The sequence below is a fragment of the Rhincodon typus genome, chromosome 32, assembly GCF_021869965.1.
Source record: "Rhincodon typus isolate 14 chromosome 32, sRhiTyp1.1, whole genome shotgun sequence".
In the NCBI taxonomy this organism is placed as follows: domain Eukaryota; kingdom Metazoa; phylum Chordata; class Chondrichthyes; order Orectolobiformes; family Rhincodontidae; genus Rhincodon; species Rhincodon typus.
The window spans coordinates 35,770,204-35,794,532 of record NC_063363.1 but is presented as its reverse complement, the minus strand read 5'-3'; the positions used below and the strand labels follow the sequence as shown (position 1 = coordinate 35,794,532).

The 24,329-nt window shown below is 40.8% G+C and overlaps 1 protein-coding gene across 2 annotated transcripts in view; it reads right to left on the bottom strand.

Annotated features, from left to right (window-relative positions):
- Positions 1-631: 631 nt before the first annotated feature.
- LOC109934657 (homeobox protein BarH-like 2) overlaps positions 632-24,329 on the bottom strand; it is a 48,365-nt gene continuing 24,667 nt past the window's right edge. Inside the window, exons 2-4 of one of the 2 annotated variants that reach the window (XM_048615591.1) lie at positions 23,685-23,961; positions 9,511-9,595; positions 632-987 (exon numbers count right to left, since the gene is read on the bottom strand). In XM_048615591.1, the coding sequence (XP_048471548.1) occupies positions 850-987; positions 9,511-9,595; positions 23,685-23,961 (500 nt within the window). In that variant the 3' untranslated portion in view covers positions 632-849. Of the gene's footprint in view, positions 988-9,510; positions 9,596-23,684; positions 23,965-24,329 lie in introns of both variants that reach the window. The other variant, XM_048615589.1, reaches the window with a different exon arrangement.

The window sequence follows — 24,329 nt, the reverse complement described above, 5'->3', positions numbered from 1 at the left end:
CATGATCCAAACTGGTACTGCTTGCATGTATAGGGATAAGGGGAGAAGATACATGGGAACACAATTAACTGCAAGATCCCCTCCAAGCCACTCACCATGCTGACTTAATGTGGAGGTGGCAGTGTTGGACTGGGGTGGACAAACTCAGAAGTTACATGACACCAGGTTATAGTCCAACAGGTTTATTTGAAATCACAAGCTTTTAGAGCGCAGCCCCTTCGTTAGGAGTGGTGACTTGACAAAGGGGCAGTGCTTCAAAAGCTTGTGATTTCAAATAAACCTGTAGGACTATGACCTGCTGTCGTGTGACTTCTGACGTCATCCTGACTTTGAAATATATCTCTGTTCCTTCAATGTCACTGGGTTAAAATCCTGGAATTTCCTCCCTAACAGCCTTAGGGTATCCCTACACTACATGAACAGCCGAGGTGAAAGAAGGCAGCTCACGCTCACCTATGCAATGGCATTTTAAAAAAGGAAAAAATACTGCCCTTCACCAGTGACAGTCACAACCCATGAGTAAACAATAATTAGGAGACAGAAGATGGATCATAAAAGAAAAAGTTATCAATCTTGAAAAAGTTTGAAATGTTGTGAGAGTTGGTTCGTTGACATAGAGACTACACCAAAATAATACATAATATTTTATTCATATTCCCCTTATACACACAGAATAATTTCCCAGCTCCCATTAAGTTAATGTCAATATTTACATATATCCGCTGGAGTAGGCAGCAGTCTGGCTGTACACTGCATTCCGGGTTCTCCACTAGAAACTGCAGCAGTGTCCCACCTCACCAATGCAGAGTGAAGAATAAAAGAGTTTTTTTTTGTTCAGCATCCATGTTCTCAGGAAGGACATGGTTCCTGCTCTTGTGCTGATTTGGTTTCTTTCTCTTCAGCCTCAATTTCCTCTGTTGTTGGGATGGAGTTTTTCTTTGGTCTTCCTTTGGGCTTTGTAGGAGCCTCATGTCCTCCTTTCAGCACCTGTGTTCAAGAAATGGTTTAAACTCAGACACCAGCATCTAGACAATATGCAAGTGATAGCTATGATTGAGAGGAAAACCATATGGTCTTAAAGGCACTGCCAAGTCCAGACGTTCAATCACGTTCTGAAATGGGCAGGACACAGTGCACATACCCAGCATCAGGATATACCTTGTTAGTATTGACCCAGTTAGCAGGGTATATCCTGTTAGTATTGACCTAGGCAGCAGGGTATACATCTGTTGGTGTTTGTAATGATGCAGTGGAACAACCAGATCCATCCACACTACTCATCAGCTGTAAACTGCAGAGGGGAGGGACATCAGGCACTCAAAGGTAGTCTTTGGCACGTTTTGGAGGGGAGTGTATTGTGGTGCAGACACCATACAAGTACACTTCTTGAAGAAATGGTTACATGAAAATGCAATATCTCCAGAGCTGCCTATCCAATGCAATGTATTATGCAGTGCTTAGAAGGAGGGATTCCTCCATGAATTGATTCCACAACAGTTTTGAGAAATTGCAGAATCAATTCTAGATGTACTGCACGCAGGACGTGTTCAAGAAACCTTATGAACTGATCAGAGATGTCAAAGAAAGAAGATCATATTCATTACTCACATCTGGGAGTGATAATTCAGGAAAAGAGTAATAGCTACTCATGCAAATGTGGGTTGATTAAAGAAATCCAACATTGATTTGCTAAGAGAAAATTATGTGAGCAAACTAATAGCTCATGAAATAACAGGGACAGTAACAAGATGGAGATGAGATTGTCTCAGTAACAGAATCATAGAACTGTTACAGTGGGGAGGGGGGCCTTTGGCCCATTTAGCTTGCACTGGCTCTCTGAATGATCACTTCTCTTCATGTCATTCTCCCACATGTTCTTACTTTTCAGATAATAATCCAGCTCCATCTCAAAACTTTCAATGGAGCTGGAGGAATATTTAATCTGGAGTTTTCCAGGGTCATTGTTAGGACTTTTGCACTTCTTAATATTCATTAATGACCTAGACATTGGCGTGTAGGGCACAATTTCAAAATTTGTGGATCTTTCAGTACTTGGAAACAATGTGAATGGTGACAAAGACGGTACAGATTTTCAAAAGAACATAGACAGGTTGCTAGAATGGATGGCATGATGAAACTTAATACAAAGTGTGAAGTGAGCCATTTCAGTAGAAGAAAGTGAAGAGTCAATATGAATTCTAAAGTGGGTGCAGGAACAGAGGGATAGGGTTGCGGGGATTCTATATATTGCATAAATTATTTAAGGGGGGGGATCAGCTGAAGATGTGATCCTTGTCCTTATTAACAGGGGTATAGAGGGCAAAATCATAGAATCCCTACAGAGCAGAAAGAGGCCACTTGGCCCATCAATTTTGCACTAAGCCTCTGAACAGCATCCCACTCAGAACCACCCTACCTCCAATTTACTATGGCTAATCCACTTAACCTGCACATCTTTGGACTGTGGGAGGAAACCAGAGCACCCGGCAGAAACAGGGAGAACAGGGAAACATCATATAGCCAGTCATCCAAGGCTGCAATCAATCCTGGCATTATGAGGCAGCAGCACTAAACACTGCGCAACCCAAAAGAATACTGAAATGGAAATGTACGTGCTTACTTTGCTGAAGCCCAGGATTGGACCAGGAGTCTTTAAATTTTCAATCTAATGCTTTCCCAACTGAGCTATTTCAGCTGACAATCAAGGAAGGTATTACAAACCTGTGTAAAAGATTGGTTTGGCCTCATCTAGCATAGTTCGACCATTTCTAGGCACCATACTTTAGGAAGGATGTGAAAGCATCAGAGAGAGTGCAGAAAAGATTCATGAGAATGATTCCAGGGATGAAGATATTCAGTTACACAGGTAGTTTGGAGAAGCTGGGATGGTTTTCTTCAGATGAGAATCGGGATTTTTTGGAAGTGTTCAAATCATGAGTGGTCCAGACAGAGTAAATTGGAGGAATTGAGAACAAGAAGGTACAAATAGAAGGTACTTAGCAAGAGTAGCATGAGGAAAATCATTTTATATGAGTGAATGGTTAGAGTCTGGTATGAACTGCCTGAGATTGTGGTGGAGGCAGGTTCACTTCAAGACCTTTAAGAGTGAATTGGATTATTATCTGACAGGGAAGAATGTGCAGCATTGTGGGGAGAAGGGGTGTGGGGTGGGGGAGAGAGATGGTGGGGTACTAACACCGGGTGAACTACTGATTCAGAGAGCCAGCACAGACCATTTTGTTATTTGTTCTTGGGATGTGGGCATTACTAGATCATTTGTTGCCTATCCCTAATTGCCCTGAAGAAGGTAGTTGTGAACTGCCTTCTTGATCACTACAGTCCTTGTGGTGCAAATAAAGCTACAGTGTCCAATAGGAAGTGAGTTCCAGGATTTGACCCAGTGACAGTGAAGGAATGGTGATATATTTCCAAGTCAGAATGACGGTGGTGTTGCCATATATCTGCTGCCCTTTTCCTTTGAGATAGAAGCTGTCATGGGCTTGGAAACTGTTGTCTGAAGAGTCTTGGTGAATTTCTACAGTGTACCTAATAACTGGTACACACTGCTGCTACTGAGCAACAGTTGTGGTGTGAGCGAATTTTGAGTGTTGCTGGAGCTGCACCCATCCAGGCAAGTGGGGAGTATTCCATCACACTCCTGACTTGTGCCTTGTAGTAGGTGGAGGCAATCACTGGGTACGTGAATTACTTTCTTTACACAAAACCATGCTGACTCTTCCCATTTGCCTTGACTTTTTCTAAGTGCTCAGCTATATGTTCCTTTACAATCAATTCTAACACCTTTTCCATTGCAGACATCAAGCTAACTGGTCTGTCTACTTCCTCCTTCCCTTCCTGAATAAAGGAATTGCAACTTTCCAGATTGAGGGAACCTTTCCAGAATCTAGTGAATTTTTGAAAATTAACACCAACAATTCTACTACCTCATTTTAGCATCTCTTTTTAAGACACTGGGATGAAACCCATCAGGTCCCAGGCACTTGTCAGCCTGCAGCTCCATCAGTCTGCTCATGACCACTTCCCTCTGTCTCTTCCACTTCCTGATTGTCAGCTATTACTGCTTTCCTTAACTTCATTCGTTAATGGTGTGTCCTCCCCTTGGAACTTCTTTTATAGCAGGAACATATTTATTCTGAATATTATGAAATATCTTCTTAAATTTTTGCCACTGATTCTCCACTGATTTATCTGCTAGCCCAGCATCCCAGCTTGCATCTAGCCCAGCTGTCATGTCCATATAATTGTCCTCATTTAAATGTAATAATCCTTGTCTTTGAGCCATTTCTCTCTGTTTAAAACTGAATGTAAAACATAGACACACAAACATTGAGCAAGAGTAGACCACTCGGCCCTTCGAGCTATTCTGCCAGTCAATAAGATTATGTGATTGTAACCTCAGATCTACCTTCCTGCATGTCTCTGATAATCTTTCATCTCCTTGGGAATCAAAAATCTATGTATCTCTGCCTTAAAAATAATTAAAGATTAAGTATTTTGAGGAAGGGAATTTCAAACTTCAATTATATTGTTGTTACTGGTAACTAGATGTGCCTTAGCTTTGAAGTCATGAATTAATCCTATCTTATTACACAATATTAGATCTAGTGTAACCTTCTCTCTGATAGTTTCTTAGAACAACACGTTGTTGAACTAATCCCAAAAGCATTCCATAAACTCCTCATCCAGACTGTTACTGCCAATTTGAGTTTTCCAGTTTATATTCCAGTTTTGACTTGATAGAGGTGTACAAAATGATCAGAGATATAGACACAGTGGACAGCCAGAGACTTTTTTCTAGGGTGGTGGTAGCTATTATGAGGGGGCATAATTTTAAAGTGAATGGAGGTAGATAGAGGGGAGACGTCAGAGGTAGGTTCTTTACTCAGAGAGTGGTAGGGACGTGGAATGCATTGCTGGAGCGGGTAGTGGAGTCGGCCTCATTAGGGGCATTTAAGCGGCTATTAGATAGGCATATGGATGATAGTATAAGGTAGGGGTGGAAGTTAGATAGACCTTAGGTTTAGGGTAAAAGTTCGGCACAACATCGTGGGCCGAAGGGCCTGTACTGTGCTGTACTGTTCTATGTTCTATGTTCTATGTTCTATATGTGGATTTAAATCACCCATGATTATTGCTATACCGTACTCTACCCTATCATGTGGTTGATTAACTGTTAGATCTGTACTCTCTGTCCCAGTGCTTCATAAAGTAAGGGCTGGGACCAAAATGGGGAGCAGAAATTTTGGGGCCATGAGTTCTGAGGCAGTAATGGCCGTGTGGAGTTCCAACAGTGTAATACCAGTGTACTCCCATTCTAACATGCTCCTGCTCTCACTTAGGGGTCAAAAGAATTCTCAAGCCTCAAAATGGGGTCACAGTGGGAAAAGGTTTAAGCAGCATTATTCTATCTGTTCCCATCATGTCCCGCTTGTTATTTCTTATATTGATGCCTTTCTTACTTTTTGATTTACCACTTCCTCCAAAATTTGATCCCTTGCCCCCACTATTAAATTTAAACGCTCTCTCATTCCCTAGTTGTGCTGCTCGCTAGGACACTGGCCCAGCACAGTTGAGGTGTAGACCACCCTAATGATACAGGCCCCACTGTCCCAGTGCTGCTTCCAGATCCGCCTCCCCCTCTCTCCCTATTTATTTCAGAACGCCCTTCCCCTCCCCCATTTCTGAAGAAGGGTCTAGGCCCGAAACGTCAGTCTTCCTGCTCCTCTGATGCTGCTTGGCCTGCTGTGTTCATCCAGCTCTACACCTTGTTATCTCAGATTCTCCAGCATCTGCAGTTCCTACTATCCCCCCTCAAACCAATCTGTTTTGGGCCACACACTTATTTCTCTAGTCTTATTTGCCCTGTGCTGAATTGTTGATAGGATGAAGGGGGAGCCTACCCTGATTAACCACATTACTCACATCCATGGCATTACAGAGATTGACTGCAGAGCCACTGTGTTACCCCTAAGTGATCTACTGTCAGAATTGGACTGGACGTCATTTCCTTACAACTGTTGTTTGTGATTCAGTGACATTGAGCAAACTGCCACCTGCAATAAACAATCACTGTGCCAGCTTAGATCTCTCAACACTAACCAGATCCCTGGGAAAGCAACTGGAGAGGGGCAGAGAAGATTTACAGGATGTCAGGTCTGGCAGCATCTATGAAGGAAAAAACAGAGTTAACGTTTCGGGTCCAGTGACCCTTCCTCAGAAGGAAGGTTCTGAGGAAGAGTCACCGGACCCAAAATGTTAACTCTGTTTTTCCCTTCACAGATGCTACCAGACCTGCTGAGCTTTTCCAGCAACGTTGTTTTTGTTCCTGATTTACAGCATCCGCAGTTCTTTCAGTTTTTACCAGGATGTCACATGGGCTGGAGAGTTTTGGTTATGAAGAAGGATTGGATGGGCTACAATTGTTTTCCTTAGAGCAGAGGAGTTTGACAGGAGACATGATTGAGATATACAAAATTACAAGGGGCATAGGCAGGGTGGATAGGAAGAAACTTTTCCCCTTGATGGAAGGATCAATGACCATGGGGCAGAAGGTTTAGAGGAGATATGAGAAAAACCTTTTCACCCAGACGGTGGTGGAAATCTGGAACTCACTGCACATTAGGGTGGTAGAGACAAAAACCCTCATGATGTTTAAGAACTATTTAGTTGTGCACTTGTGATGCCAAGGCATACAAGTCTCTGGGCCAAATGCTGGAAAATGAGATTAGAATAATTAGGTGATTATTTTTGAATAGCATGAATGTGATGGGTCAAAGAACTTTTTTCTGTGCCATAGATGTCTATGACTTTAAAGCCCTAAACTCTGCATACAAACTGGCTCCAACATTTGGTGAATCTCCTCACTGTCACCCACATGTGCCAACATTACATCTTTCACCAACAGTTTCTCAACAGTAGTTGCTGTAACTATTTCTCTTCACCAAGAGAGAACACAACCATCTCTCCTTGATATTCAATGGCATTAGCATCATTGAATTACCCACTATCAACATTCTGGGATTCACCATTTACCAGAAACTGAAATGGACTAGTCATATAATACAGTGGGTACAAGAGCAGTTCTGAAGCTAAGAATCCTGCAGCAAGGAACTCTTCCTGATTCCCCTGAGTCTATCTACCATCTGCAAGGCACAAAACAGGAGAGTGATGGAATACTCTCCAATCAACTGGATGAGTGCAGCTCCAAAACACTAAAGAAGTTCGATACACGTGCATGTAGCTGGAGGATATTGGTAGGGTGTTAAATGACTACTTGATTTCTGTCTGAGAGAAGGACTATATAGGTACTAAATTCAGGAAGAGGGACCCTAAGACTCTTGAGCATATTAACATAGGGAATGAGGGTGTTGGAGGTTTTTGCAGGCTTAAAAGTGAACAAATTTCCAGAACCAGATGTTTCCTAAGCCAATGTGGGAAGGGAGGGAAGAAATGACATGGGTTTGGAACAAAATTCTTAATTCCTCATCGGTCACAGGGGAGGTGCCAGATGACTGGAGGACAGCTAATGTGGTTCCACTTTTCATGACGGGTGGTAGAGATAAATCAGGGAATTACAGACCAATGAGTCTCATATTGGTAGGGAAACTATTGGGGAAAACTTTGAAGGACACAAATAATCTTCCATTGGAGAGGCAAAGTTTGACCTTTGTAAGGGGGAGGTCATGCCTAACAAATTTGATTGAACTTTTTAGGGAGGTGATCAGGTATGTAGATAAGGGTAACGCTGTTAATATAGTTATATAGATTTCAGCAAAGGCTTTGATAAGATCCCACTTGGGAGACTGATAAAGAAAATAAAAGCACATGGGATCTGGGATAAACTAACAAGTTCAACCCAAAATTAGCTTAGTGGCAGGAGATAGAGGGCCTGGTAGAAAGCTGTTTGGGTGACTATATTTTGGTATCCAATGGCATACCACTGGGACCAGTGCTGGGTCCCTTATCATTTGTGGTATATAAACAATATAGATGAGAATGTGGTGTGTGTGTGAGAGGGGAAGGGGGAAATGGATCAATAAGTTTGCAGTTCATACAAAGATTGGCCAACTGGTTGATAGTGAGGAAGAAGATCTTCAGTTACAGGAGGATATAAACAGATTGGATAGATGGATAGACTGGTTTCAGATGGAATTTAACCCTGAGAATTGTGAGGTGATGCACTTTGGAAGAAAGAACAAGGCAAGAGAGTACTCCATGAATGGTAGGACACTAAGAGGCTCAGAGGTACGGAGGTTTCTTAGGATGTTTGTTCACAAATCCCTGAAGCTGGCAGGGCAGGTTAATAGGATAATTAAGAAGCCATATGGGATGCTTGCTTTTATCAGGGCATATATTATAAAAGCAGGGAGGTTCTGTTGGAGCTCTGCTGAACTTTGTTTAGGTTGCAGCTGGAATACTATGTACAGTGCTGGTCCACCACACTACAGGGAGAACATGATTGTACTGGAAGGGCTGCAAAGAATATTCACCAGGATGTTACCTGGGTTGGAGCATTTCATCGATGAAGAGAGGCTGGATAATCTTGATTTTTTTTTAGAGCAGAGAAGGTTGAGAGGGTACCTGACAGAGGTGTATAAGATTAAGACAGGCATGGACAGAATAGAATAGAAAGCAGCTGTTCCCCTTAGTTAAACAGTCAATAACAAGGGAGCATAATTTTAAGGTGAAAGGCTGGAGGTTTAGAGGGGATTTGAGGAAAGCTTTTCACCCAGAGGGCGGTGGGAATCTGGAATGCAGTCTCTACGAGGACAGAGGAGATGGGAACCTCACAACTTTTTAATTAGAGTACATACTGAGGCCACTTGAAATGTCATAATATTCAAGGTTATGGGACAATTACTGGAAAATTGGACTAGTGTAGATGTACAGTTGATGGGATGGATGGGCTTCTTCTGTCCTGTTTGATTCCATGTTCTATGCCAGCCAGAAGAAAGCAGCCTCTTTTTTGTCACCACAATGGCCTTCAACATTCACTCCCTTCACCTCCAATGCACCATGGCAGCATTGTGTATCTCCTATGTATCACTGGAGGAACTTACTAAGCCTCATTCATCAGCACCTTCCAAATCTGCAACCTCTGCCATCTCAAAGTACGAAGGCAGCAGATACACAGGAACACTACCACCTACAAGTTCCCTTCCAAACCACTCACCACACTGACTTGGAAATATGTCGTTGTCCCTTCACTGTCACTGGGCCAAAATTTGGGAATTTCCCTTCCTAACAGCATTGTGGGTGAGCCTACACCTCAAGGGTTCAAGAGGACAGCTCACCAGCACCTTCTCCAGGAATGGCAATAAATACTGTCCTTGCCAACAATGCCCACATTCTGCAAAGAAAAATTAAAAAGTGCCATGAATTCTATTTCTTGCTTCAAAACATTTTGGTCACTACATAGCCACAAAGTTCAACATGAAACCAACAACCAATTGCAAACAGCACTCCACGAAACACAGAAACTCCACTCACCATCTTCTTCCACTTCATCCTTCGATTCTGGTACCAGGTTTTCACTTGAAGCTGAGTTAATCCCAGTGACTGTGCTAGATCCAACCTGAAAAAAGCATGGAAATTAGTGTGTACACATTTAGGGGATGATTAGAGATTGAGGGGCAATTAGAGTACATACTGAGGGGTAATTAGAGCTTGAGGAGCAAGTAGACTACATTCTGAAGTGTGATTACAGATTGGGTTCCTCCAGCACTTTCTGTTTTAATTTCAGATCTCTTCAGTCTTTAATCATCCCACAATGTTTATTCTAATTACTTGTCCCAATATTTTGATTTTGGTCCACATTTTAACCGTTCCTTTCTCTTGAATTCCTATTTAGTTTATGAGACTATCTTATATTCATGGTCCTCAGCTTTAGACACCCCAAAAAGTCGAATTATCTTCTCTACATTTACCACCATCAAAGCCTTTCATCATCTTAAGGCAGGTACCAAATCACTCCTCAGCTCTTTATTTTGTAGCAAAAAACACTCTCATCTGTTTAATCTTTCTTGATAGCTTTCAGTTCTGGTACCATTCCCTGTCAATTGTTCTTCTCCCTTCTCCACTGCTGCCATATCCCCTCAGTAATTAGGATAATGAAATATTATGGAATACTCCAAATGTTATTTAATCGACATTCAATACAGGTTTAACATATCCCTTATGCTTTTCATATTCATCCTTCCAGAAATGATCCCCAGAATTTTATTCATTTGCTTTTTTGATTTTATTAAACAACATATCTTTAGTAATTTGTGCACTTTTATCATGTCTTACTTCCAGCCATAAACAATATTCATAAACTTTGTAGAAGTACATTATGAAATAATTTGACTTAAGAATTACAGAATCTGCAATAAAATTCAAATTGCCTCCACACTGCACGTTCTACTCTTCAGTTCCTCAACACAGTTGCAATATATTCCTTGTCAGGACTATAGCCCTAGGGTAAAGCATTTCATATTGAAAGTATTGGACTCCTGATTTATTGTATCACCTCACAATTTATCATCATTGAAATTCATTTGCCTGTATGTTATTATATGTTGTCATCCAAGTTTCACTAAACTCTTCAAGGTAGCAATTAAAGTTAGTGTTCTGGGGGTTGATGCAAATCCTATTATAGGAAGATAGTTTGGGAATAGAGAAGCCAGTGGAATACATAGAACAAAGAACACCACAGCACAGGAACAGACCCTTTGGTCCACCATGTCTGTGCTGACCATGATGGCATTCTAAACTAATCCCGTCTGCCTGCACATGGCCCATATCCCTCTATTTCTTGCCTGTTTACATCTCTGTCTAAAAACCTTTAAAATGTTGCTATCATATCTACTTCTACCACCTCCCCTGGCAGTGAGTTCCAGGCACCTGCCACCCTCTGTGCAAAAAACTTGCCTTGCATATCTGCTTTAAACTTTGCAACTCTCATCTTAAACTTATGCCCCTGTGTATTTGATATTTCCACCCTGGGAAAAAAAAATCTGACTTTCCACCCTATCCATGCCTCGCATAATTTTACATACTTCTATTACTTTTCCAAAAAGCTATATCAGCACCAAAACACAGTTTACAGTGAGGAAAAAAAAATGACATTCTGGGATTGTTACTGTTTCTGAAGTATCCCAACATACATATCTGCTACAGCGACAGAGAGACACTGGTATGTATTGATTTCAACCCTTTAACCTGAGAGGAAAAATTCAAACCCATAATAATAAACTAGTTTGATGGCATTTCCTATTGTAGCCCTATATCTTAAAAACTGTTGCTGATACTTCTTCTGAAGTGTAACTTTGTATTGAAGTATCTAAATACTAAAGTTGGAATAACTATATTAGTTACATGCAAAGTGTGGAGTGTCTAAACTTGTATTTTTTATACATTTTTATTTTGTTTACACTTCTTAATGAAATTGATTAAAATGGATGCCATCACCTGCAAATATCCCTCCAAATCAATCACCATCCTGACTTGAAAATTTATCACTGTTCTTTCACTGTCACTGAGCCAAAATCCTGGAATTCCCACCCTAACAGCATTGTGGGTCTAACTACAGCACATGGACTGCAGCAGTTCACAAAGATAGCTCACCACCACCTTCTCTTGAGCTGTAAATACTGGCCCAGCCAGTGACACCCAAATCAATGAATAATAATAAAAATGACATATATTTTTCCAAGGGTGTAGGTATTATGGAAGTATATCCATTATTGATATTTTTGAGGGCTTTTTTTTTCAGGACTCCTGTTTAAAGGACTGTCATTTGCAGTACTGAGAAGATACTTGTGGTAGGCGATGGCCTAGTGGTGTTCTTAATGGACAATTAATCCAGAGACCAAGGTAACATGTCGGGGACCTGGGTCTGAATCTCGCCCCAGCAGTTGGTGGAATTTGAATTGATAATAAACTGGAAATGAGAGTCTGATGATGAATATGAAATCATTGTTCATTGGCAGGAAAAACCCATCTGATTCACTAACATCCTTTGCAGAAGGATATCTGCAATCCTTACTTGGTCTGCACTACATATGACTCTAGAACCACAGCAATGTGGTTGACTCTTAACTAATCTCTGGGCAATTAGGGATGGGCAATAAATGCTGACCGAACTAGAGATGCCCACATTCCATGAATGAATTTTAAAAAAATACCTGAACCTATTTTGTTTAAAATGTCATCAAAAGGATGTAGGGGGAGCCTTTTGTTTCAAAACTACCTATTGGAAATCCTACCCTTGTAAATGTTTTACAACAGTGACTTTTCATCAGACATGAAGTGTTAACTCAACTACTCTATACTCTGCTACACCTGCTGAGTATTTCCAGCATTTTCTGTTTTGATTTCAGATTGCTAGCTTCCAAAGTATTTAGCTTTTAGAGCAAAGAATAGTACAGAACAGGAACATGCTCTTTGGCCTTCCATGTCTGTGCAGACCATGATGTACCTGTCACCCTCTGTGTAAAAAACTTTCCTCACACGTTTCCTTTAAATTTTTCACCCTCACATTAAGCTTATTCCCCCGAGAAAAAACACTGGCTATCCAGCCTATCCATGCCTCTTATAATTTTGTACACTTCTATCAGTATATTGAATCAATCTTTGACACTCTAGCGAAAACAATCCAAGTTTTTCCAACATCTCCTTATAGCTAATACATTCCAATCCAGACAACATGCTTGTAAATGTCTTTTTCACCCTTTCCAAAGCCTGCACATCCTTCCTAAAGAGTGGCAACCAAAACCGCACACAATACTCCAAACATGGCCAAACTGAAGTTTTATACAGCTGTAACATGCCTTGCCAACTTTTATACATCATTCCTCTGTATCTATTTGCCTATTCGCACCAAAAAAATAAGAAACCATTTAATCAACATCTGTGGGCGAAGACTGAGTATCTGCAACCACCTTCACGGCAACCCAAAAATAATTTTAAGTGGCGCATGATGGGCAGCCATACCGCCTCATGGGAGATGCGTAGAAGCGAATGCAAATGTGGGTAGATGTTCATGCACACCCTCCCCCAATTCGTACTTGGATACTCTCAGCATCTCTCTCCCTTCTCTCTTCTCCTGCTTTGTTTCATTGAAGTTGGTTGTGCACATGACACTAGGACACACCTAGTGCCCTTTGTGTTATCATGATGGCTCCCATTTTAAGGAACCAGTACTGATATTAAAAGGCAAAGAAACATAAAAGCTATTGGCAAAGGGAATGGTTGAGTTCTATTGCTAAAGCGTCAGAATGGTGGGTGATAAATGGACAATAGTAAAAGAAAATGTGTGTGTGTTCAGCAGTGAAAAAGCATTCAAGAAAGAAAATGGTATTGACTGACAAGGTGTTCTCGAAATAAAACAGCACTCACCTGCTGGTGCACTAAGGTAGACTATGCTGCATTGCGTTAGTTACAGTTTAATTACACTTCGGCTGTTGACTGTATACAGTATACTTTTCTCGTGCTAATTTTCATTCTCTTATATTACAAAACTATATTCTATTTAAGTATTAACATAATGTCAGTAACATTTATCGCTTTAACCCAAAAATTAACCCAAAAAATAATAGGCGAAAAGTCATAATCTTGGGTGCCGGGAAACTAACCCTATTTTTACCATAAGTTGCTTAGGTCTGCACTTGCGAATTCATCATTCAGGAAGGTTTTCAGGAATGGAACCCTTGCAGATACGGAGGAATGATTGTAATGCTCCAACTGATGAATCCAAGCATGCCAGACACTTTTTTTATTACCTTATCCATTTGGCTTGCCATTTTCAGGGAGCTCTGTAGATCCCCCTCTGTATCAATGCTCCTAAGGGGTCTGCCATTTACTGTAAACTTTCTTCTTGCATTTGACCTTCCAAACTGCATCACCTCAAATTTGTCTGGATTAAACTCCATCTGCTATTTCCTCCCTCAACTTTCCACTGATCTCTGCCTTGCTGTATCGTCTGACAATCTTCCTCACTATTCACAAATCCACTAGTTTTTGTGCTGCCTACAAACTTACTAACCAGACCATATACATCTTCATCCAAATTATTTACATATTACAAATAACAGAAGTCCCAGCACTGATTCTTGTAGAACAAGATGGATGATAATGGAATAGTTTAGGTTAGGTGGGCTTCAGATTGGTTTCACAGGTCGGCGCAACATCGAGGGCCGAAGGGCCTGTACTGCGCTGTAATGTTCTATGTTCTATGTTCTATGTTAACAGCATGGGTCACAGAACTCCAGTCAGACAAATATCCCGCCACAACTACCCTCTGTCTTCTATGACCATGCCAATTTGGTATTCAACTTCCTAACTCACCATAGATCCCATGTGACTTAATCTTCTGGACCAGACTACCATGAGGCACCTTGTCAAATGCCTTAGCAAAGTCCACGTAGACAATATCCACTGCCCTACCCTCATCAAACATCTTCATCGTTACCTCAGAAAGCTCAAATTTGTGAAACAAGACCTGCCCCTTACAAAGCCATGCGGAATATGTCTAATAGAGTAAACCCTGTCCCTAAGAATCTTCTTTATACTACTGATGTAAGGCTGACAGACCAATATGTTCCTGGATTATCCCTGTTGCCCTTCTTAAACAAAGTAACAACATTGGCTAATCACCAGTCTTCTGCGGCCTCACCTGCGGCTAAAGAGGATATAAAGATCTCTGTCAAAGCCCCAGCAATCTTCTCCCTTTCCTCCTTCAGTATCCTGGAACAGATCCTATCAGGCCATGGGGACTTATCTACCTTAATGTTTTTCAAGACACCTAGCACCTCCTTATTAATATCAACATGCCCTAGAATATCACATACCCCTTCCTAACCTTATCATCATCCATGTTTTTCTCCTTGGTGAATAACAATGTAGAGTACTCATTAAGGATACACTTTCTCTGGCTCCACACATAAATTCCGTCCTTTTTCCTTGAGTGAACTACCCTTTTCCTAGCTACCCACTTGCTTCTAATATATGTATAGAACGCCTTGGGATTTTCCTTAATCCTACTTACAAAGATGTGGAGGTGCCAGTGTTGAATTGGGGAGGACAAAGTCAAAAGTCACACAATATCAGATTATAGTCCAACAGGTTTATTTGAAATTGCAAGCTTTCAGAGCGCAGCTCTTTTGTCGGGTTAAGTGCCATCTGATTAAGGAACAGCGCTCCGAAAGCTTGTGATTTCAAATAAATCTGTTGACTATAACCTGGTGTCATGTGACTTCCTACTTACCAAGGGCATTTCACTGGCCCTTTTAGCCCTCCTAACCCCTGTATTAGTTCTTTCCCGCTTCCTTTATACTCCTCAAGGGCCTTGTCTGATTTCAGTTTCCTAAACATTACATTTGTTTCCTTTTTCTTTTTGACTTTTTTTCACAGAGATCTCTTGCTGACATTTGTGAAGACCCCACAGCTACCTTGTATGACAAGATGCATGTAACCACATCAGATAGGGTGCATTGGAGATTTAAAACTATGCTGTCAGAACAGAGTATTCTACATCCAGGAAAAGGTTGGATAGGGAACAGTGGAGGCTGACAGAAGTTTTAATAGTTTTAATAGAGGTGTAACTATTAATATTAATATATGGTAATACTAATAGAGGCAGATGAGATACTGTTATGGACAGACTGAAAGGTAAGTAACCAGGAGGCTTCAATGTAAAGTAATTGATAGAAGGATTAGAGATTAAAATTTCTTTCAGCCAAAGAGTGAAGGTTTGTAATTTATTGCCTCATGTAATGATAGAATCAAAAACATTCATCAAATTTAAAAATAATTGGATGAGCACTTTAAGGGCAACAATGAACAAAGCTACAGAGCAAAAGCTGGTAAGTGGGATTTGGCAGATTAGCTACTTGATAGTCAACATAGAGATGGCAAGTAGAGTGACCTTCTCCCATGTCATAGATTTTCTATGTTTGTGTGTGTGCACTTGTGGATCTGTGTGGACATGATTGTATTGTATCCCTTCGACTCTGAGCAATATGTCTACGTTCGGGTCAAGTCACCCTTCCTCAGGACCAGTGGCAGATCTGCTGAGATTTTCCAGCAATTTCTGTTTTTGTTTTTGATTTCCAGCATCTACAGCTATTTTGGTTTTTATTAGAAAGTAATACTGTGGTTCACAAAATACTGGCATACACAGATAGTACTAGAATAGAGAATAGTAGTTAATAGTTGGAGTGAGAGAAAGGAGGTAAGTAAACTATTCTAAATCATGATTGTCCCACATGCATGTGAATGCATGGAGAATAGTATATAAATTGATGACTTACAGATACAGATTGCCTTGCAGAATTATGATAATATAGCAATAACAGTGACCTCATTTAGGAGAGAATGATTGTTGTATCCTGATTTTAGGATCATGGTGGGAACTGATAAAGGACAATCCTGAGTAAGAATAATTAACTGGTGAGAGCCGAACAGAACTGGAGCCAAAGACTGTTGGAAAAAACAGTAGCTGAACAATGTCTTTAAGCTTCAAAGAGGAAATAATTCAGACACAGTCAAGTTATATTCCTTTAAGAGACAGTAGATGGCAGATAAATTCAGAGCTCCCTGGATTAGAAAGGAGATAAAAATCAAGATAAAGATGAAAAAGTGTGCTTATGACAAGTGTCAGATATTAAACACAATTGAAAACCAAGTAATATACAAAGCATTTAAAAGGGAAGTGAAAAAGCAAACAAGAGAAGCAAAGAAGGATTATGAAGAAGGATTGGCAACTAACATGGAGAGGAATCCCTAAGGTAAGCACATCAACAGTAAAAGGGTAGTGAAAGAAGGAGAAGGGCCAATTAGAACCAAAAAAAAATTTACACACAGAGGCAGGAGCAAGGCTGTGGTATTAACAGAATAGTTTACATCTGTCTTTGCTTAGGGAACAGATACTACCCAGGCCATGGTGACAAAGGAGAAAACCTGAAGGGTTCAAAATTGATAAGAAGGTGGCATTGAATGCCCTGATGGTATTCGAATTGACAAGACACCTGGACCTGATGAGATGCATCAAGTTATTTTGAAGGAAGAGAGCATGGAAATTGCAGAGGAAGTGGCAATAATCTTTCAGTCCTCTCTGAAAAGGGGTGAGGAGGAATAGGAGATACTGAAGGACTGGAGAATTGCAAACATGATGCTTTTGATCAAAAATGATTGTAAGGACAAGTCCAGCAATTACTGACTAGTGAGCTTAACTTCAGTGGCGGGGAAATTCATAGGAACAATAATTCAGGATAGCATTAATAGTCACATGGATAAATATGGGTTGATTAGGAAAAGTCAGCTTTAATTTGTCAAAGGGAAATCATGTTTAGTTAACTTGTTGGAGTGTTTTGAAGAGGTAACAGAGAGGGTTGATTAGGATAATGCTGTTGAAGCGATGGACATATCTTCCAAAAGGCATTTGGTGCAATGCCACACAGTAGACTTGAGGCAATAATTATCACTCATGGAAAAAAAAAGGACAGCACTAAGTCAGATACAAGATTGGCAGAGTGGTAGCAAATAGAAAATAATGGAAATGGAAATTTGTAGTGAAGTTCCTTAGGGATTGGTATTCGGACCCTTGCTATTTATAGTTTCTATTAATGATCTAGCCCTTGGAATACAGGGGGAATTTCAAATATTGCAGAAAAAACTGGGTGCAGTGAGGAGGACAGTGTAAAACTTCAAAAGGACATTGACAAGTTGATGGAGTGGGCAGATAGGTGGCAGATGAGTTCAATGTGGGGAAATGCAAGGTAATACATTTCAGTGCAAAGAACATGGACAGACAGTATAAAATCAAAGTTACTTTAAATAGTGTTGAAGAGTAGACAGACCCAGTTGTACATGTGCAGAGGCCTTTAAAGGTACCCACAGTGGTTAATAAAGCATTGTGTCCTAGGCTTTATTAAGTGTGGCATAGGGCACAAGCGCAAAGAGGTTATGCTAAATCTGTATAGCTGCTAGTTAGAACTCACCTGGGATATTGTGAACAGTTCTGGGAATTATACTGTAGGAAGGATATGAAGGCAGTGGCAAGAATGCAGAAGAGTTTTCCAAGAATAATTACACGGATGAGAAATCTCAGCATGATAGATTTGAGAAATCGGGACTGCTTTCCTTGGTACAAAGAGGCTAAGTGGAGATTTCTTGGAATTTTTCAAAATTATAAGAAGTCTGAAGAGAGTAGACACAAAGAAATTGTTCCCACCCTGTAAAAGGATCAAAAATAGGGGGCCACATATTCAAAGTGATTTGTGCAAAAAATAAACATGATGTGAAAAAAAAGGCACACAATGATTGGTTTGTGTGTAAAATGGACTGCACAGAACTGTAGTGAAGGCAGCTTCAATGAAATCATTCCAGTGGGCTTTAGACTTACTTAAATAGAAATAATATACAGGGTTACAGGCAAAGGCAGGAGAATGGCACTGAGTCATGATGCTCATTTGGAGAGGCAGTGCAGACACAATAGGCTGAATGATTTTGTTCTGCACCATAACAGTTCTGTGATATAAGGGATTAGAGTGAGTTTGCAAATTCCTGTTTCAAGAACAGCTTGGTTTTTAATTTATATCTTTGTACCAAAGGAGCCCCTGAAAACCAAGAATTGGCCCCTTCTGAAATTCTCAAAAAGAAGGCCCAAGAAATGAAAGTTGTTTTGAGTCCTCCTGGGGTGATCTTAGATCTTGCCATCAGACTCAATGCAACCCTCTATCCTTCGCTGCTTCTGTGTATCTGTGCAGGCAAGAGCAAGAAAATGCTTGTGAAAGAAAGGTTTGATTTTATTTTAGGAGATTGAAATTGTGGTTTACACAGGTTTCGCTAGTACTTAAGGAGTGGATTTCCTGAATTAATTGTGTCAGTCGCAGCTCGAGGAAAATGTAATCACTGGGGATGCTCTGAATAGTTTCATTGTATCACTAGACCATTAGCTAAACCCACAAAAATGTTTCTCTCCATCCTGTTTAGATTGGGATTAACTGCCAAGTCAGGTGTATTACACAAACAACAATCACTACGGAAACAATGGCAACAAACACATAGCTACAACTATAACTCCTGTCTGGTTCTCAGCACCCATCTACAGCCAACTTCCTCAAACACAGCACTTTGACTGAATGTTTTGCACACTGCACCTCTGCAGAAGGTGTTGTGATCATACTTCTGAGTGACATTATGTTCCATTTGCCAACATTTTTCCTACACACATACCTATCAATATCTCTCTGTAAGCTGTTTGTATCCCTCAGGAAACTTGCCTTTTCAATTATATTTGTGACACTTGCAAATTTGGCAACAGTACATTCGCTTCCTTCATCCAATTTTCGATATTTATTTTAAACAATTTCGGACCCAGCACTGATCCATATGAAACCCCACTGGTTCCAGGTCACCAACCTGAAAAAGAACCCCTTTTCCCCACTCACTGTTTCTTGTCCGTTAACCAGTTCTCTATCCAGGGAATATCTCCCACACTATGGGCTCATATCTTATGGCTTAACCCTTTGTGAGGTATCTTGTTGTACGGCTTCTGGAAGTCCAGATACAACATATCTACTGTTCCCCTCTATCCACTCTGGTTGACAGTTCCTCAAAAATCTCTAATAATTTAATCTGTCACAATTTCCATTTCATGAAACCATGCTCACTCTGCTTGATTTTATTATGATTTTCCAAACGTGCTGCTGTTACTTAATAATTGATTATAGACTGTTTTCAACAATAGATGTTCTGATTCACTAATGCCCTTCAGTGAAGGAATTCTGCATCCTTACCTGCTCTGAACTACATGTGACTCCAGACCCACACAAATGTGGTTGGCTTTGGTAAATAGGGTTAAGGAGAATCCAAGGGATTCTGCAAATACATTAAGGATAAAAGGGTAACTAGAGAGAAAATAGGGCCCGTTAAAGATCAGCAACACCACTGATGTGTGGAACCGCAGGAGATGAGGAAGGTGCTAAACAAGTATTTTGTGTCAGTGTTTCCTGTAGAGAAGGATCTGGAAGATAGAGAACATGGGGAAATAAATAGCGACATCTTGAAAAATGTCCATTTTACATAGCAGAAGGTGCTGGACATCTTAAAACGCACAAAGGTGGATAAATCCCCAGGATCTGATCAGGTGTACCCTAGAACTCTGTGGGAAGCTAGGGAAGTGATTGCTGGGCCCTTTGCTGAGATAATTTTATCATCGATAGCCACAGGCAAGATGCCAGAAGACTGAAGGTAGGCTAACGTTGTACCAGTATTTAAGAAATGTGGTAAGGAAAAGCCAGGGAACTATACACTGGTGAGCCTGTTATCAGTGGTGGGCAAGTTGTTGGAGGGAATCCTGAGGAACAAGATTTACATGGCTTTGTGCGTGAGAAATTGTGTCTCATGAACTTGATTGCGTTTTTTTGAGGAAGTAACAAAGAGGATTGGTGAGGGCAAAGCAGTGGACATGATCTATATGAACATCAGTAAGGCATTCAACAAAGTTCCTTATGGTAGACTGGTTAGCAAGGTCACACAGAATAGAGGGAGAACTAACTATCTGGATACGGAATTGGTTCAAAGGTAGAAGACAGAGGGTGGTGGTGGGGGGTTGTTTTTCAGACTGGAGGCCTGTGACCAGTGGTGTGCCACAAAGATCGATGCTGGGTCCACTGCTTTTCATCATTTATATAAATGATTTGGATGTGAACATAGGAGGTACGGCTAGTAATTTTGCAAATGTCAGCGAAGAAGGTTACCTCAGAGTACAGTGGGATCTTGGTCAGATGGGCCAATGGGTCAAGGAGTGGCAGATGGAATTCAATTTCGATAAATGTGAGGTACTGCATTTTGGAAAGACAAATCAGGGCAGGACTTGTACACTTAATGGTAAGGTCCTGGGGATTGTTGCTGAACAAAGAGACCTTGCAGTGCAGCTTCATAGTTCCTTGAAAGTGGAGTCACAGGTAGATAGGATAGTGAAGAAGACGTTTGGTATGCTTGCCTTTATTCATCAGTGTATTGAGTATAGGAATTGGGAGGTCATGTTGCGGCTGTGCAGGACATTTCTGTCCTGTACAAAAGGTTCAGCCACTTTTGGAATACTGCATGCAATTCCAGTCTCCCTGCTTTAGAAAGGATGTTGTGAAACTTGAAAGAGTTCAGAAAAGATTTACAGGGTGTTGCCAGGGTTGGAGAGTTGGAGCTATAGGAAGAGGCTGAATAGACTAGTGCTATTTCCCCTAGAGTTTCAGAGGCTGAGGGATGACCTTATAGAGGTTTATAAAATCATGAGGGTATTGGATAGGGTAAATAGACAAGGATTTTTCTCTGGGGTGGGGGAGTCCAAAACTAGAGGGCATAGGTTTAAGGTGAGAAGGGAATGATTTAAAAGGCATCTATGAGGCAACTTTTTCACACAGAGGATAGGTGGTGCATGTATGGAATGAGCTGCCAGAGGTAGCGGTGGAGGCTGCTACAATTACAACATTTTAAAAGGCACCTGGATGGATATATGAAAAGGAAGGGTTTAGAGGGATATTGGCCAATGCTGGCAAATGGGATTAGATTTATTTAGGATATCTGGTCGGCATGGACAAATTGGACCGAAGGATCTGTTTCCATGCTGTATATCTCTATGACTGCCCTCTGGGCAATTAAAGATGGACAATAAATGCCCACAGTCTATAAGCAAATAAAAGAAAATTTGCTTCATATACCCCCTGTGGTAGTCCATCTCATCCCTCAAGTCTTCATCCTCAGAGTTTATTTACTTTAATCAATATATCCCCTTCTTGAGTTTAAATACATTTATCTCATTGCTCATCTCATCATTTAATGACATACCAACCTGTTCTATCTCCTTGCTAATTACTGAAACAAAGTAATTATTGTATATTTCTTCCACCTTACTATTACTACCTGTGGGATTCCCATCATAGCTCTCACTATTTTTATTGACATGCCTGCAAAATAATTTTATTTACCTTCTTAATTATGCTTTTTCTTAACTTCCCCATAATCTCTTGTACTGTAGCCCCACAATCATTTACTTACATTTTGCCTCATTTTTAAACCTCAATTGTTCCTTTACATCATTATTCACTAACATTATTCTTTTCTTTTTTGTCTTGTATTATTTCTTTTATTCTCCCCACACTACAATAAAACACCATTTTATCTATTTACTTTATTAATTCACTGAATTTGGACATCTTAGCTGGGCCAGCATTTATTGCCCATCCCTAGTTACCCTTAAGAAAGTGGTGGTGAGCCACCTTCTCGAACTGCTGCAGTCCATTTGGTCTATGTAGACCCACAATACCATTTGAGAGGGAATTCCAAGATTCATCCCAATGACACTGAAGAAATGGCAATATAATTCCTCAGGATGATGAGTAGCTTAGAGGAAAACTTGCAGACGATGGAGTTCCCATGTATCTGATGTCCTGGTCCTTCTAGGTGGCAGTGGAGGTGGGTTGGAATATTTTGAAGGTTTATAATATTTTCCACTGATGTTGTGCATCTTTGTTTGCCAGTATAACCTCCTGCTTTATTTGCCAAATTTTACCTTAGCCCCCCAAATTCAGACTTTCTTCAATTGGTTTTCATCATAATATTGTCCTTCTCCATCAGTTTTAATATTATGGTCACTATTGCCTAGATGTTTCCCTACTTCTACTTGTCTTTATGGTCTGGTTCATTTCCCATTACTAGATCCAATAGTGAGCATTCCCTTGTTGCACTTTTCAAATGTTGGGTTTGAAAGGAGTCCTAGGAACTCCATTTATTCATCCCTTTTCCTAGGGTGGGGGAGTCCAAAACTAGATAGCATAAGTTTAAGGTGAGAGGGGAAAGATTTAAAAAGGACCTTAGGGGTAACTTTTTCACGCAGAGAGTTATCTATGTGTGGAATGAGCTGCCAAAGGAAGTGGTGGAGATGGGTAAAATTACAGCATTTAGAAGGCCTCCTGTTGGGTATGTGAATAGGAAGGATTTAGAAGGATATGTGCCAAATGCTGGTAAATGGGAATAAGTCAGATTGGGATGTCTGATCAGCGCAGATGAGTTGTACTGAAGAGTTTGTTTCTGTGCTGTTTGACCCTATGACTCTATAAACGTATTTGTTGCCTTGTCTTCAAAGTCTTCCATAACTTTATTCTTTTCTTCATGCTCTTGTCCTGTTCTGTTGATCTTGAGCCTGTTTATATTTTGCTAATCCCTTCTTCTGCTCTGACTAGTTGAAAGCTTTTGCATCCCTACCCCTCCCCAGTTAATGTCTCTCACAGGACACAAGTATCATCCTGGTTCAAGTGGGAACTATTCCATTGGTGCAGCTTGTTCCTACCCCAGAACTGGTTCCAGTGTCCTATGATAAGAAAAAAAACCCTCTCTCCCCATGTATCAGCCTTCTAGCCACATCTAATCTGCTTTTCCATGTACACCGTAACTCGCAATACTCTTTCAGGATCTCTTCCTGTTCCAACCTATATCCTTCATTCAAGCATAGACCAGAACAATCAGCTTCACCAAGCTTCTTTTTCAATGTCCTGTTCAGTCCTTGTGAGATATCCTCATGCTGGCATTGGGTAGACAACACACCCTTTTCAGTTCTCATTCTTGACTGTGTTCTGGAGAATTCCCTTACCCACGCACGCATTTTCTCTCAATTCACTCACCTGTCTGGAGTAGACAGATATTTCTGTTTCTGGAATTTTTTCTCCAGCCCCATGAGCTGCAACTCAGTGAAAATGGTGCGACTTCTGCGAGGCTTTTTGGGGCGAAGAATGCTCTGGTCACTTTCACACTCACTGCTGGTAGAAGAAATATTCTCAAGAGCTGGCCCATCCGGCTTACTGGTGGGTGCAACAGGAGGCAGATAATGTGGAATCCTCGCCGTGAGAGCTGGAGAGAGGTGAGTCGCCAAAAGCAATGGGTACGAGCTCAAGGATGACCCTGCTGAAACACATGGGATTAACGTTAACCAGAGTCAAAGGACCAAACATCAGTCTGTATAGTCCTGCCTAACAATGTGGATACTGGGAGAAGACAGGATCAGCTGTGATGTGTCTCACAGTCAACTATCTCACTGGCAGTCATTGGCATGTTTACAATGGGTAAAATTAGTGTCCTCTTTAGAGGCAGAGCTTTTAGGAGAGAAGAAAGTAAAGCAACATTTGCATCTAAGTGACAGTATTAACAACAACACATTGCATTTCAAAGATAACAAGGTGTAGAGCTGGATGAACACAGCAGGCCAAGCAGCATCAGAGGAGCAGGAAAGCTGACGTTTTGGGCCTAGACCCTTCTTCAGAAAACGTCAG